Here is a 16714-nt window from a genome sequence, read left to right on the forward strand (position 1 = left end):
CTAAATGTTTCATATAACTGGATTAGTAGCTTTGCTTTGCATTATAAGCATTGGAAAAAATTGATGTCTCGTTGATCAAATTATACCCAGTGGAGCAAATAGTCTATTCTTCCATTATACTAAACATTGGAAAGAAATGTATTTTCACTTAATTAGATTGATTAAGTGGCTAAGTAGCATTTATTTTGGTCCATTACAATTAAAGGAGCAAACTGAGGTTCTATTTTGTATTATTTTGTTGCACATTAACATCTATTTTGACATTTATTAACATTTCTTGGCTATGTATCAGATTGACAGGTGTTTCTTATTATTATTAGAATGCAAGAAACCATTCCCTGTTAAACAGTAGCACTTTCAGCTTATGCTATCACACTTGTTAGTTTGTATATGTGTGTGTATATATATATATATATATATATATATATATATATATAGCTGTATGCTCATCTGCATGTCTTAGGCAGGTCTGCAACCCCGCCTTTCCCCATTATCACCCAGCATACAGCACTTCCACTGCAGCAAGGGATTCTGGGAAATGACATGCAAATGAGCACACAGTGTCACTTTTTGCCTCAATAACCATTTTTAACATGGTTCCCTATAGGCTTAAGCTTGCTGCATGGTCACAGCTTTGAGAACCATGTTAAAAATGGTTATTGAGGCAAAAAGTGACACTGTGTGCTCATTTGCATGTCATTTCCCAGAATCCCTTGCTGCAGTGGAAGTGCTGTATGCTGGGTGATAATGGGGAAAGGCGGGGTTGCAGACCTGCCTAAGACATGCAGATGAGCATACAGCTATATTTGCATATTTGCTTTCCTGTGGAGGGTTTTTGTCACTTTTTTTACTCACCATAACTTAACTCAGTATTATATATATATATATATATATATATATATATATATATATATATATATATCGAATTTAGGTCACATGGGATGTAGCACTTTAACCAATTGCCACTGTGTTTATTGGTAGTTACCTCACTTCCTGTTTAGCTTCTGGTGCCATTTTGGGCTTTTTTACCTGATGAAAGGTCCTGTGTGGACCTGAAATATTGTTACTTTCTCTTCTTCCTAGAAATTGAAACTGATGTCAAAACTAATTGTTAATAGAGCTCTACTTCATTTTTGGGGGGAATGGCCGGCTTCCCCCCTCCCCCCCCCCCCCATTTGTGGTGCCATTATTAGAGCAGTATTCCTCCACTGACCTAAACTGCAGCATACTGGTGTCCGTTTCCTCCTTATTACACAAACCCCCGGTTCATCAAGCTCTGTTACGGGTTAACGCTCCCGGAAGGACGTTACCTCCCATACAAGTCAGCGGTTAAAAAGTTAATGCCCATTCGAGTGTCCTAACCCAGGGGCGGCCAACTTCAGTCCTCAAGACCCCCAACAGGTCAGATTTTAAGGATATCCCTGCTGCAGCACAGGTGGCTCAATCAGTGGCTCAGCCTTCGACTGCGCCACTGATTGAACCACCTGTGCTGAAGCAGAGACTGACTAAGCCACCTGTGCTGGAGCAGGGATATCCTAAAAACCTGACCTGCTGGGGGGCCTTGAGGACTGGAGTTGAGCCCCCCTGTGACGACAGAGCTTGGTGATTTGGGGAGATAGTTTGCAGTCTACTAGATGCATAAAAATAACCAGGGTGTCCCATACTGTGTTTAGTCCAACATAGCAAAGCATGCAAATCTAGCGAGCGCGGAGGTCAGTCTCGTGCGTAAGAGAAGCTTGCGATGAAGTTTGGTCCCACAATGTGTGCATTATCTGTATAAGTACAGGCCATTAATCCTCTGCACTGTCAGCCTGCTCTCTTTCAAGGACATTAAACAGGCGACAGGAGTGTAGTGAACAAACAGGATTTGGGGGAATATGTATGTTTTTTTCCCATGAGATAAATCCCTATAGGAGAATTAGGGTGGGTTGTCCTCAGCTGCAAATATTTATGTCTCAAATGAGCTGTGGTTTTTAGGTGACGCTTGAATGATGTTGTAGTGCGTGAGACGTATGCCATCTGTGCTGAGCAAACATGCTTCTGGTTAGTAAACAGCAGACAATGCTACTGACTTAAAAAGGCTTTGAAATACACTAAGGTCATTCAAATGGGGCCAAGAAATGTATGTATGTATGTATATATGTATATCTTTATTTATATAATGCCATTAATGTACATAGCGCTTCACAGCAGTAACACACGTGACATAATCATATAAATAACAAATAATACAAATAACACATAATTGGAATCAGTGCTTCAGACAAAAGTAACACTTAGGAAAGGGAGTCTCTGCCCTGAAGAGCTTACAATCTAATTGGTGAGAAGGAAGAACGTGCAAGCACTAGGAAGATGTTCTAGTAAGTGCGTCTGCAGGGGGCCACGGTCCATGTAAGAGGTGTATAGTATCAGGCACGGAGATACTCATATGCTGCGTTGGATTGTATGTAAGGGTACAACAAGGAGTAGTGGCACTGTGTCTTATTTCAAGTTTTAAAGCTGTAAAATCTTCGAATAAAACGTTGACCTCTCAAAATATTTATGCAACAGCTGTGCTCCTGAAACAGAAAAACGGAACAGTTTCAAACAAACCCACATTCTTCTTGATGAAAGTAAAACTGGGGTTAAAGTCGCGACGCTTCGTAAACTCTCAGCATCAAACGTTGGCCGTTGATGAAATCTGCGACTGAAGAAGGTGTTCACTGGCAGATCTATGAAAGTGCTCTGTATTAATGGGGGGTTAACTGTCTCCTTAGTAGATATGCACAATTTTTGGGAGCGGATTTGGATCGGCCGGTTCCTTTGGTCCACGGATTTCCGTGGATCAATCTCAAAAAGGGCGATTTGCGTTTTGCGGATCTTTGATTATTGTTATTACCAATACACTCCGCGGATTCCGCAACTCGCGGGTGGATTTGCAGTATCCAATCCGTGGATTCTTAAGAATCCGGCAAAGAATTGCTGACTCGGCGGATTGGATCCTACAAATCCGTCCAGGGATTGTATCCAGCGGCGGATTTTGATGAATCCGCGCGGATTAAAACCGACCAAATCCATCTACGGATTTCACACCGCGAAACTGATTTTGGGGCGAAAATCCGGGAAATGAATTTATGTTGATTCGCCCATCTCTACTCCTTAGCACCAAAGGGGTGAAAGGAATATCAAGGGGGAGGGATGATATGAGGGAATTAGGGTTAGTTATAGGCAGCTCCTATAATTATTTAGGGGAAGGGTGCAGGGATGCTTTAATGAAGTGCACCCTATCGCCTGCATCTCACTGTCCTCATTGTTTTGCAGGAAGAGATTACTACAACCTGTGTGAGAAGCAGCCGATTGGGCGACACTTATTCCGACAGTTCTGCGAGGCACAGCCGGAACTTGAATGCCTCATCCACTTCCTGGATGCAGTGGTAAAACCAATGAGATCACACAGAGGGATTTAATAACCCATATTGCCAGGAGCGTCCAGCCCCGTATAATCAGTGATGTCAGCACCCGTGACATGCCCGCTGCACTGTCTCCTGTTCAGTTATTCTTTTTAATATATTTAAATGTATTTGATACACATAAAACAAAACGAGAAGCAGGAAGTATGTACAAATGTGGGTGCAAACACGTTATGTTAACGTAAAATATGTATTATAAATGAAATGTAAACAATGTGAACACAAATGTTATGTTCCTCTTATTAAAATGTAAAGCCTGACATTAATAATTAAGGTAAGAATTGGGGTCATATATATATATCAAAGCAAAACTATGTGTATGAGATGGAGGGGAGAGAGGAAACAAATAGAGTAATAATAATAAATAAAATAAATGAATCAAAATGGGCGTAATAGAATCAAAAGTGATCATTTTATTAATAAAAATAACGTAGACCATATCGTATCAAGTAAATCTCTTATTTCTTTCCTTGACAGTTAAAGCAGTTCTGTTGAGTTTAATTTCATGGTGTTGTTGTTAACTTTTACACAGCCCTGCAGTGTAATTATATATATATATATATATATATATATATATATATATATATATATATATATATATATACACAAAACATCACAGACTTTGCTACAGTATGTATATATATATATATATATATATACATACATACACACACACACACACACACACACACTGTAGCAAAGTCTGTGATTTTTTTGTAGGGAAAAAAAAGGTACCAGACCCTGTATATGCAGTTAATATTCATTTATATCTAAAGTACAATAAGTTACTTAGCTTTAAATAAAGAAATGTGGTAGAAGCAGTATTTATCCCCTCCTGGTTAGTATCCCAGCCTCATTCCTAGAAATCGCAGAATTACTCTATGGAGTTCCTTGTGGATCAAATAAAATGGTTGCAATAAGTTATCCTATAAAAACAGTCCTGGTAATGTCATTCTCCACTGCCAATGTATCTGCAAACCAGAAAGTACCCGTCCATGCACAGCCATAGGCTGCTAATATCATAGTGATATAGCATATATCCCACGTAACTGTTTGATTCGCTACGGGTGCACAGGGGGGATATTGGAAGTTGTAATGTGCGCTAGCACTTTCTCCTTTGCACAAGAAGAGCCCACCGTCACCACCACCCCCTCCTGCCCCCGCCAACTGCTGGGACAATACCTGCAACAAAACACGTATTAGCATCATCCCCGTCTTTGATTTTTTTTTTTTACGCGAAATAACATCATAACATTTCTACCAGCAGCTGGATGGGCCCCTGCATGTTCCTGGCAGTACCAGGGGGTGGATGGGCCCCTGCATGTTCCTGGCAGTACCAGGGGGTGGATGGGCACCTGCATGTCCCTGGCAGTACCAGGGGGTGGATGGGCCCCTGCATCTTCCTGGCAGTACCAGCTCCTGGATGGGCCCCTGCATGTTCCTGGCAGTACCAGGGGGTGGATGGGCCCCTGCATGTCCCTGGCAGTACCAGGGGGTGGATGGGCCCCTGCATCTTCCTGGCAGTACCAGGGGGTGGATGGGCCCCTGCATGTCCCTGGCAGTACCAGGGGGTGGATGGGCCCCTGCATGTTCCTGGCAGTACCAGGGGGTGGATGGGCCCCTGCATGTCCCTGGCAGTACCAGGGGGTGGATGGGCCCCTGCATGTTCCTGGCAGTACCAGGGGCTGGATGGGCACCTGCATGTCCCTGGCAGTACCAGGGGGTGGATGGGCCCCTGCATGTCCCTGGCAGTACCAGGGGGTGGATGGGCCCCTGCATGTCCCCGGCAGTACCAGGGGCTGGATGGGCCCCTGCATGTCCCTGGCAGTACCAGGGGGTGGATGGGCCCCTGCATGTTCCTGGCAGTACCAGGGGCTGGATGGGCACCTGCATGTCCCTGGCAGTACCAGGGGGTGGATGGGCCCCTGCATGTCCCCGGCAGTACCAGGGGCTGGATGGGCCCCTGCATGTCCCTGGCAGTACCAGGGGGTGGATGGGCCCCTGCATGTTCCTGGCAGTACCAGGGGGTGGGTGGGCCCCTGCATGTCCCTGGCAGTACCAGGGGGTGGATGGGCCCCTGCATGTCCCTGGCAGTACCAGGGGGTGGGTGGGCCCCTGCATGTCCCCGGCAGTACCAGGGGCTGGATGGGCCCCTGCATGTCCCCGGCAGTACCAGGGGCTGGATGGGCACCTGCATGTCCCCGGCAGTACCAGGGGGTGGATGGGCCCCTGCATGTCCCTGGCAGTACCAGGGGGTGGATGGGCCCCTGCATGTTCCAGGCAGTACCAGGGGGTGGATGGGCACCTGCATGTTCCTGGCAGTACCAGGGGGTGGATGGGCCCCTGCATGTCCCTGGCAGTACCAGGGGGTGGATGGGCCCCTGCATGTTCCTGGCAGTACCAGGGGCTGGATGGGCCCCTGCATGTCCCCGGCAGTACCAGGGGCTGGATGGGCACCTGCATGTCCCCGGCAGTACCAGGGGGTGGATGGGCCCCTGCATGTCCCTGGCAGTACCAGGGGGTGGATGGGCCCCTGCATGTTCCTGGCAGTACCAGGGGGTGGATGGGCACCTGCATGTTCCTGGCAGTACCAGGGGGTGGATGGGCCCCTGCATGTCCCTGGCAGTACCAGGGGGTGGATGGGCCCCTGCATCTTCCTGGCAGTACCAGGGGGTGGATGGGCCCCTGCATGTCCCTGGCAGTACCAGGGGGTGGATGGGCCCCTGCATGTTCCTGGCAGTACCAGGGGGTGGATGGGCCCCTGCATGTCCCTGGCAGTACCAGGGGGTGGATGGGCCCCTGCATGTTCCTGGCAGTACCAGGGGCTGGATGGGCACCTGCATGTCCCTGGCAGTACCAGGGGGTGGATGGGCCCCTGCATGTCCCTGGCAGTACCAGGGGGTGGATGGGCCCCTGCATGTTCCTGGCAGTACCAGGGGGTGGGTGGGCCCCTGCATGTCCCTGGCAGTACCAGGGGGTGGATGGGCCCCTGCATGTCCCTGGCAGTACCAGGGGGTGGATGGGCCCCTGCAGACACAGTTAAATTAGTGCACATTTAAAAACTTTTTCTTTTTCTAATATGTAAAATTCTAGAACAACAGTTTGATACAGTTTTTTATTTTAAAATCTCCTATATTAGTTTCAAAAGCCGATCTGTTTTTTTTTTGGCAGAAATTGTTAAGTCAAAAGTTTGATATTACGGCGTGTATCTTTTAACTTGCATGTTTATTGTCTTTATTTTTCCCCGTTCTTTTTTTTATCTCCTCTTTTCTTCGCCATTCCCACCCTCCTTCCCATTTCCTGTTTCTTCTTCGCCATTCTTTCCCTCCTCTTCCCCCCAATGAGCCTCTCCTTACCCTTTTCTCCTCTCCTTGTCTCTCTTCCTTTTCATTCCTTCTTTCTTCACTCCTTTTTCACCCACCCTCCCTCATCTCTGTTCCAGGCAGAGTATGAAGTCACACCCGATGAAAAACTAGGAGAGAAAGGAAAAGAGATCATACTGAAATACCTCACCCCAGAGGTAAGTAACAGTAGTGGGTATCTGGAACTTGTACCCCATATTTAACCACTCAATAGCCAAAGAGGTGCATCGAGGAGTGAATATCTCAGGGCATATGCATATGGAACCAGTCCAAGCCTAGACAGCTCATGGTGGAAGAATGAGGCAAACAAAAGCTGTAATCTTAAGGACTGCACACATCCATTGAGTCCAGCCCAGTACATAGAGTGGGGGAGTTTCTCACGCTGTAACACAGCACAGGGAAAAAGCTCACACTGAGTGATGATGCGAGCACCATGCGGGAGTGTGTTTTTTCTTGGTGGTCCAATGGTAGAACTCCAGAGCGCTCTCTGCTCCCATCCACAGACCCATCTACTGGTGAGCAGATCTCATGAGAAGGAAAGGTAAGATTCAAAGAAGATAACATAATAAGGCTTATTACATTGTGACATCAGCAGACAATGAGTATCATTGTACATTTAAACCCATATTTACTAAGCAGTGCTATTCTGTAAGACACCTTCTGGCGCCAGAAGACTCCTTATGGCCCATTGACTTAAGCCGGCAATCAGATGCCTTCTGGTGCTAGAAGGTGTGTTACAGAATACCACCACTTACTAAATACGGGCCTTAAAGCTTTTTGTTAATATATATATCCATGAGGCCACTGAGTTCCATGTGGTATCTTCAGCAAGACCAGAGTCATGTATTTTGGAGTCAGAATCCCCAAACTTCAGACACCCCAAATTAGGAGCAGAGCAGGAATATAAGAAATTACCGCTGTTTATTTCCAAGATCCACATAGCTTATTCCAAACAGGTTTATGTGTTCCAATGTGGCCAGACTGGGTTCAGCAATATTGGCAACTTGACTTCATGTCATCATGAGAACCTGGTCCAGTCCTTGTCTTCTGATTCTGGTTGGCAGTAATCCTGAATTTCTATGGCACATGGAGATTTATAGAAACAAGACTGGACTGTAGTCTCATAATGGTATATATGGAGGGGTGGGGGGTGGGGAGTAGGTTGGCCATAGTGTGGGTTTTCAGCATGAAACATATTGATCTTGCTCACACAATGTGACTTGCTCTTCTCCTGCCCCAGTCCCCAGTTTATGTCTCTGAAGTTGGTCAAGACATTGTCCACCAAATGGAGGAGAAGCTGGAGATCAGTCCATACAAAGAGATTTTTTGTCACTGTGCAAAGTAAGTGTCTCTTAATCTGTCATACTCTAAGCAATGAACTGATGTTCAGAGTGTCATTTTTTGCCCTTTTGGAAATGGACCACCCTGCACGTATTTATTCTGCGTATTCATAAACACTTCCAATTTGCCACACATTTTCCCCAGAGAAAAGTTACAGCAGCCTAAATGCACATTCCCGAATCCCCCTACCACAGCCTTCTACTATCATCCCCAGTTAAATACATTAAATAGGTAAATATATAAAACACACACAAGCTTTTCCAGGGGGCTGTATCATGAATAAGAACATTAACAAAAATAGTTAATAAAGAAATACAATTAGCAGTTATGACATTTTAAGTTTGGGGGGTGCGTGCTCTCTAAACCATAGCTTACCACACTAGGCCGTGATTATACAGAAAAATGCGCACAGTGCTGTGTGTAGCGGTGCTGTGTGTAGCGGTGCTGCGTGTAGCGGTGCTGCGTGTAGCGGTGCTGCGTGTAGCGGTGCTGCGTGTAGCGGTGTTGCGTGTAGCGGTGTAGCGGTGCTGCGTGTAGCGGTGCTGTGTGTAGTGGTGCCATGCGCCTGAAAAACAACATAAAAAAACCCATTAGCAGCGCATATACCTGCTGCGGCGCGCGTGCCGTGTGGAGCTGCAGGGCGGATGTCTACTGGCGCGATCCTCAAATTTGTTCTTGGTTGGTGACGCCCCATCACGTGAGCGGTTCCAGCCAATGAGGGCGAACCGCTCACGGCCATGCCTCCGCTTTGCAGTTTCCCTGGTATAATCAAGATGCCGCTCGGCGGCAGCGTGAGGGGGACGTCACCGGATCGCGCTGCCGCTCAGCGGCATCTGGTATAATCGTAGCCATAAGGCAGATTGAGGCAAGTATTGCATAATAATAAGGCAAGAATGGCAGTCGTGAGACTCCCAACTGCTGAGGTCTGATGGACTATGTGGATTGTCTGCTGGTAAGAAGACCTGGTTCTGGACTATAAAAGGCTTCTCCTTCTCCCTCTGAGATAGATCTGTCTATGACTTCCTGAGCGGAGAGCCCTTCCAGAGCTACCTGGACAGCATGTACTTTGATCGCTTCCTGCAATGGAAATGGCTGGAAAGGTGAGAAAGGGAGATGTGCCTGATGCATTGAGCAGCTACAGGGAGCAGGAACACTGGACTGTAACAAAGTTACACACAATGCATATGGAGAACAGACATACAGGTAGTCCTCGCTATCCAATGTTTCATTTTACAACGAAGGGCATATCCAACGCTTTACTAACCCTATGGGCCGTTATCCAACGCCTGAATGCGTTATCCGACGCCTGAATGCGTTATCCAACGCTCACCGCCACTGATTAACATGGGACTCACTTTACAACGGTTTAACTATCCAACGCTACTTCCAGAACGGATTCCGTTGGATTACCGAGGACCCCCTGTATAATATGTGTCTTATCTTATGAGGAATAATACAATAAGCCTAGGTTCATCCTATAACATTAGCTTCAATCTTGCATTCATTTTTTTCTTTACAACTGCCTAAGATTGGTAAAACTAAAATATTTTTGCGTTAAGCGCGACTGCATATCTAAATGATGAAATTAAGATTATGGATGAGTGCGTGCTGCCTTGCTTTATTAAAACTCCAGTGGCATTTGCTACATTACCTGAAAGGCCATGGGGTCAGTGATGAGCATCTGGCTACCAAGGAGTTATTAAATCAGTGTATGAAACCGTGTAGGGCAGGAATGGCCAACTCCAGTCCACAAGGACCACGTATTAGGGATATCCCTGCTTCACCACAGGTGGCTCAATCAGTGGCTCAGTCAAAGACTGAGCCACTGATTGAGCCACCTGTGCTGAAGCAGGGATATCCCTAAGACCTGCCCTGTTGGTGGCCCACGAGGACTGGAGTTGGCCACTCCTGGTGTATAGCAATATGAACTCTGAAAACTGACTTATCTTCCAGGCAGCCAGTAACGAAGAACACCTTTCGCCAATACAGAGTTCTCGGGAAAGGCGGATTTGGGGAGGTGAGTTTGGGGAATATATTCCCCATCAATGTTGTCTGTCCAACAGATAAGAGAAGAGGAGGCAAAGTGTATAAGATATCGGGGGTTATGTGTCAATTTCCAAAAATAGGATGTTTACTGAAAAATAGTTGTTTAAATCAGTTGTCCTCAAACCTTCTCTGGGTGATGACTGGACACAATAGACTTTAGTGGGAATAACCAACGCATTTTGCGCACAGGGGAATACACAGATTGGATATGAATAAGATATTGTTGGTTTTCCCAAAAATGTGCTATAGCTCAGTGACCTGAGAAGAGGCTGAGAAACCACTGATTTACATTTTGTATCAATAGCTCATGGTCATTTTCTTCTATTTTACTGTGCTTGCATCAATAAGTGATACAAAGAGTCTTTATTTTGGACAACAGGAGGAGATAACACACATATTACAATGGGATGTATCAATGTTTGCATCTCGGGACAGAATTTCTCTCCATTTATATAATGTGGGGAGGTCCACAGTGTATTATACAGGACTGGCTCCTCCTAGCCCGTGGTACGCAGCAAAGAGTCAGTAGCCCAGATAATAAACATGTGATTGGCAGGTGTGTGCCTGCCAGGTCCGAGCCACGGGAAAGATGTACGCTTGCAAGAGGTTAGAGAAGAAGAGGATCAAGAAGCGGAAAGGGGAGTCCATGGCCCTGAATGAGAAGCAGATTCTAGAGAAAGTCACCAGCCGATTTGTGGTAAGTACAGCTCTGTGCATCAAGGTAAATACACCTGCTGTGTATATATACTGCTGTGTGCAGTCCCGGCTAACCTGCTGTGTATACACACTGCTGTGACCAGTCCCGGCTAACCTGCTGTGTATACACACTGCTGTGTGCAGTCCCGGCTAACCTGCTGTGTATACACACTGCTGTGTGCAGTCCCGGCTAACCTGCTGTGTATATATACTGCTGTGTGCAGTCCCGGTTATCCTGCTGTGTATACATACTGCTGTGCACAGTTCCGGCTAACCTGCTGTGTATACATTCTGCTGTGCACAGTCCCGGCTAACTTGGTATATGCTTAGGATGCTTCTGTGTGCAGTCCCGGCTAACCTGCTGCTGTGTGCAGTCCCGGCTAACCTGCTGTGTACAGTATATATACTGCTGTGTACAGTCCCGGCTAACCTGCTGTGTATATATACTGCTGTGTGCAGTCCCGGCTAGCCTGCGGTGTATATATACTGCTGTGTGCAGTCCCGGCTAGCTTGCTGTGTATATATACTGCTGTGTGCAGTCCCGGCTAACCTGCTGTGTATATATACTGCTGTGTGCAGTCCCGGCTAACCTGCTGTGTATATATACTGCTGTGTGCAGTCCTGGCTAACCTGCTGTGTATATATACTGCTGTGTGCAGTCCCGGCTAACCTGCTGTGTATATATACTGCTGTGTGCAGTCCCGGCTAACCTGCTGTGTATATATACTGCTGTGTGCAGTCCCGGCTAACCTGCTGTGTATATATACTGCTGTGTGCAGTCCCGGCTAACCTGCTGTGTATATATACTGCTGTGTGCAGTCCCGGCTAACCTGGTATGTGATTAGGATGCTGCAGTGTGCAGTCCCGGCTAACCTGCTGTGTATATATACTGCTGTGTGCAGTCCCGGCTAACCTGCTGTGTATATATACTGCTGTGTGCAGTCCCGGCTAACCTGCTGTGTATATATACTGCTGTGTGCAGTCCCGGCTAACCTGCTGTGTATATATACTGCTGTGTGCAGTCCCGGCTAACCTGCTGTGTATATATACTGCTGTGTGCAGTCCCGGCTAACCTGCTGTGTATATATACTGCTGTGTGCAGTCCCGGCTAACCTGCTGTGTATATATACTGCTGTGTGCAGTCCCGGCTAACCTGCTGTGTATACACACTGCTGTGTGCAGTCCCGGCTAACCTGCTGTGTATATATACTGCTGTGTGCAGTCCCGGCTAACCTGCTGTGTATATATACTGCTGTGTGCAGTCCCGGCTAATCTGCTGTGTATATATACTGCTGTTAGCAGTCCCGGTTAACCTGGTATGTGATTAGGATGCTGCAGTGTGCACAGCTCTCTGATACTTAGTTACAGTAACAACGAGAGAATAATGCGTAGAACCCCACATGTAGTGTATGTGCAAGGCGAGTACGCTCAGAGAGCAGTGCATGTGTATCAAGGGGATACAGTTGCTCACTCTGTTCATAAGCTGCGTCCATACAGACGAAGACCGCGCGGGGAGGCGTGCATGTGGTGATGTCACCCACGTTAAACGGGAGCATTTTGTGGCCAAGGTAGACGCGCCGTGGTGGGCGTTTCTGTGACGTCACGGAGCTGGTTCGCCCTCATTGGGCGAATCACTCACGTGACCTGCCCGTCGAGCCGAGGAATCAGATTGAACCGATTCCCCGCACACCGCGCGCCCCCTCCTGCTGTCGCACGCGTGGCCTATGGGCGTGATCAATGCCTTGAGGCAATGTGATGGTGCCGCACGGTCTCCCCAGCATGGATGCAGCCCGCCGGGAGTTGATGTATCCCCAATTCTATTCGGGCACCAACTTTATTAAAACCTTAAATGTAAAGCTTTTCACAGCAATAATGTACGTATTCCATGTACAGTACGCACTGCGGAAACAACTAACTGGAACTAGATAAGCTGGGCCCACAGTGGTGTGGTCGAGCAGAAGCACATGGGATCATTAGTTAAAAGGAGAAGTGAAAATGAAACCCCCACCCCTCATTGTTACATCATTTGGTATCATTCCTGTTGATATAAAGTTAGGTTGTTCTGTACAATATACAAAACTTTAAACACCTGATTGTAGGTGTTCTTAACTCCAGTCCTCAAGGACCCCCAACAGGTCAGGTTTTCAGGATATCCCTGCTTCAGCACAGGTGACTCAATCAGTGGCTCAGTCTTTGACTGCACCACCTGTGCTGAAGCAGAGATATCCTGAAAACCTGATCTGTTGGGGGCCCATGAGAACCCCGGGGTTAGTGGATTTAGGCCTAGTTTAGTAAGATATAGACTGGTAGAAGTGAGTTGGGATAGAAACATCCTTAAGATAGTGTAAGGGCAAGTGTAGGAATACGTCTGCGGGTCAATCAGAGCCTTTTTCTTTTTTCAAGGTAAACCTGGCTTATGCCTACGAGACAAAGGACGCTCTGTGCCTGGTCCTGACATTAATGAATGGAGGAGATCTGAAGTTTCATATCTATAGCATGGGGAACCCTGGCTTCCAGGAGGAGAGGGCCTCCTTCTATGCAGCTGAGATACTGTGCGGGCTGGGGGACCTTCACCATGAGAGCATTGTGTACCGGTGAGACTCTCAGACACACACTGTGGGACAAAGGCCAAGAGATGGGGCGGAGAGACTGCTGGCACAGCTGACTAAGCAATGGCTCTGGGTTCCAGGCAGTTCATATGCCCCCAATTAACAGAGACAACTCCAACCATTGGGGGACCAATAAACTCTACAGAAGGGGTTCTCAACTCTTCCCCCCCCCCGCCCCCAACAGGTCAGGTTTTAAGGATATCCCAGATTCAACATAGGTGGCTCAATCAAAGAGCCTTCTTCAGCACAGGTTGCTCAATCAAAGTCTGAGCCACTGATTGAGCCACCTGTGCTGAAATAGGGATAGCTTTTAAAACCTGACCTGGTGAGAGGCCTTGAGAATCCCTGCTCTACAGTATATTGTATAGACTGGTACGGATAAAACGTAATAACACCACACACTGATTTGTAACTACAACGCTACACAAAAAGCATAACACTCACAAACCACACCCTGACAAACACACAGACACATCGCCCCAAACACACAAGTCACAGATACTGCTCTGTGACATGACACTGATCTACTTCTGTCTGTCCATAGACCACGAATTAGGACCCCCTACAATTGATGTTAAACTCTATTTAAACATTGTAGACCTGTGTAGCATATTTCTAGTCCTGATTAATGCCAATGAATACCGCATAGCACTGTGACTGCACAGCCTGCAGACAATCCACACCCTTTCCACCACAAATTCAGCGGCTTCTATGATAGTGAACACAACATCTGAGATATATACATGTCGGCAGCAAGAACAATTCAGATCACGACTCAACCTCTCATCTTTTATCTTTTATTTAGAGATCTGAAGCCAGAGAACATCCTGTTAGATGATTATGGTGAGTATACTGTTTCATATAGTGAAGTATACAAGCGGTTCTGTGGCAGTGCTATAGGGGAAGGACGCAGCAGGTCATTGCAAGGAAAGGCCCTGTTTGTATTCAGAAATCACTTTCTCACAATCCTTTCAATGCATTTATTAAGGTAACAAGAAATGATTACAGGAGCAGTGAGGTCTGTCAAGGTGGAATCTCTCGTAGCATCCAAAACCGCATCTCTAGCTCATTAAACAATCCCGTTGTATTCCTTGAATAAATACTGTATAACTATTCTTAAAGCAAAAATTTGGCTGATTCTGTTTCTTTAAAATGAACATATATTTTTTTAAGCATGCACCCTTCTCTCCCCCCCGCCTCCCTCCCAGTATACAGTATCTCACACAACTGTGTGAAGATACGCATGAAGCTGCTTGAAAGATGTTGTTGGTATACTTGGAAAACCTATTTGAGATGTAGAGCTCATTAACTATACCAAGGGCCACCAGAAGGCCAGGTATTAATGATATCCCTGCTTCAGCACATGTGGCTCAATCAAAGACTGAGCCACTGATTGAGCCACCTGTGCTGACGCAGAGATATCCTGAAAACCTGACCTGTTGGTGGCCCCTGAGGACTGGAGTTGGCCACCCTTGTCCTATATGATCTACTGTACATACAGTGTGGATTTTGGTCAATCGACATTATCCCAGTCACACACAGGATCCTACCCAGAACCCCGGAGACTCAAAAACGTGGAAATTCTGACCTGTCTGTTCCATTCATTCCTATTCTGAGGCCAGGTCTGACGTACGACTTACTAACACGGCTGAAAAATAGAATGTTTCCACAGTGAAAAACTCATTTATCTGCAACAGTGAAGTGTTTGGTGTGCAATATTTGAAATACTGGGGTGTTTAATGCATCACTCACAGAATTCCTCCCACAGAATGGCAGAAAGCTGAAGTCTTTTGCTCAGTATGTGTAGAACTTATCTGGAGAAGCAGTTTGTTAGTCTCTTACTGATTTAAAAACATGACATACCTTCTGATATTCAGTGAACCAATCACTGCAGCCTGGAGCACTAAAATCCAGCTTAAATCATTCAGTACAATGCGTGGCTATTCATTTAGTGTAACACAGTTCAAGTGAATAGGTTCAATGCTGTGTTATTTAAAAAAGCTAACACAGCTAGTGCATTGTGACATGAATAGTGCGCTGGGTTGGGGTGTTGGTATTGAAGTGCATTGTATAGCATCCAGGGTAGGAAGGGAGCGATGGTATCAGGAACACCCAAAAAAGAAGAGCAAACAATGATGGTGCAGCAAGTTAACACTATAATGGTGCAGGTAAGTCTTGGCTCTAAAAGAATGCCTACTTACAACAAGTAAGTGATAAAACAGCAAACACAGGAGTTGAAATTGATGATGATTCGTGAAGACTTCCACGCACGTTGAATTTCATAGAAGACAAGGAGAGACCATAGTGTAGATCAAAAAGATCGCGTCGGATCGCGATGGAGAGTGTCTGATGTCACGTCCGGTCAGGGACTGACGACTTCCGGTTTGAGCGAACCAGGAAGCGGACGGCAAAAGCGCAGGGCAGACTCGGTGCCTTCAGTTGTGGAGCAGCAAAAAACTGTAGTACAGCTATGCTGTGGGAGGCTTTACGCGTTTCGCTGTAGTGCGACAGCTTCCTGACCGGACGTGACGTCAGACGCTCTCCATCGCGATCCGACGAGGGGGAACTCTGAAGTGGCTGCAATCTTACCATCCGATTCCAGACTAATCTACTGCCTCAAGTAAACCCTTATGTGAATTCGTTCTATGTACATATTGTGAGTACATTTCTTATGTGTTTTTTTTTTTTTTTTCAACTTATATTTTTTATTATTTTGTTCAGTACATAATATGCATACAGTGAAAAAGCTTGTAAGAACAAACATTATCAGCTTACTGCATGTGTCATTCAACTTTGTAATTGGGTAGAGGGTTTTGGACATACGGGGTAGACGGACAGACAGACAGGGAGGGGGTCTCCGGCCAGAAGTCGGAGGGGAGAGACAAACAAAAAGAGGGGGAGAAGAAGAGAGAGAAGGAGGGGGGGGGAGTTCGGGGGGGTCTCCTTCCATGATTCCGCCTCTGCCTCTCTCATGCTGGTTCTCTGCGTCTGAGGACTTTGTGCATACCCCGTAGGACCTCTAACTTTTGACTAGTTTGTCTCTCTCATTTTCTTATAGGTCCCTCTTTTTGGCCGGCGGGGTTTTGGAGTGGGGGGGGGGAGGGGGCGGGGGGGGGGTGCTGCGTTTGTTTAAGTGTGGTACGGGTTCCACCATTAAGCACTTCCTCATGGGAGTTTAAATTACAAATATACTGTGTAAAGCGCTAAACCT

At 46.6% G+C, this 16714-nt stretch overlaps 1 protein-coding gene across 6 annotated transcripts in view; it reads left to right on the forward strand.

The window, feature by feature from the left end:
* The window catches only part of GRK5 (G protein-coupled receptor kinase 5), an 85537-nt gene that overhangs the window by 48259 nt on the left and 20564 nt on the right, over positions 1–16714 (forward strand). For 3 of the 6 annotated variants that reach the window (XM_075612037.1, XM_075612040.1, XM_075612036.1), the window contains exons 3-11: positions 3301–3413; positions 6892–6969; positions 7315–7352; positions 8052–8152; positions 9156–9252; positions 10106–10169; positions 10755–10895; positions 13298–13488; positions 14309–14346. In XM_075612037.1, the coding sequence (XP_075468152.1) occupies positions 3301–3413; positions 6892–6969; positions 7315–7352; positions 8052–8152; positions 9156–9252; positions 10106–10169; positions 10755–10895; positions 13298–13488; positions 14309–14346 (861 nt within the window). Of the gene's footprint in view, positions 1–3300; positions 3414–6891; positions 6970–7314; positions 7353–8051; positions 8153–9155; positions 9253–10105; positions 10170–10754; positions 10896–13297; positions 13489–14308; positions 14347–16714 lie in introns of those variants that run through there. The other 3 variants (XM_075612039.1, XM_075612041.1, XM_075612042.1) reach the window with 3 other exon arrangements.

The sequence above is a fragment of the Ascaphus truei genome, chromosome 8, assembly GCF_040206685.1.
Source record: "Ascaphus truei isolate aAscTru1 chromosome 8, aAscTru1.hap1, whole genome shotgun sequence".
NCBI classification, from domain to species: Eukaryota; Metazoa; Chordata; class Amphibia; order Anura; family Ascaphidae; genus Ascaphus; species Ascaphus truei.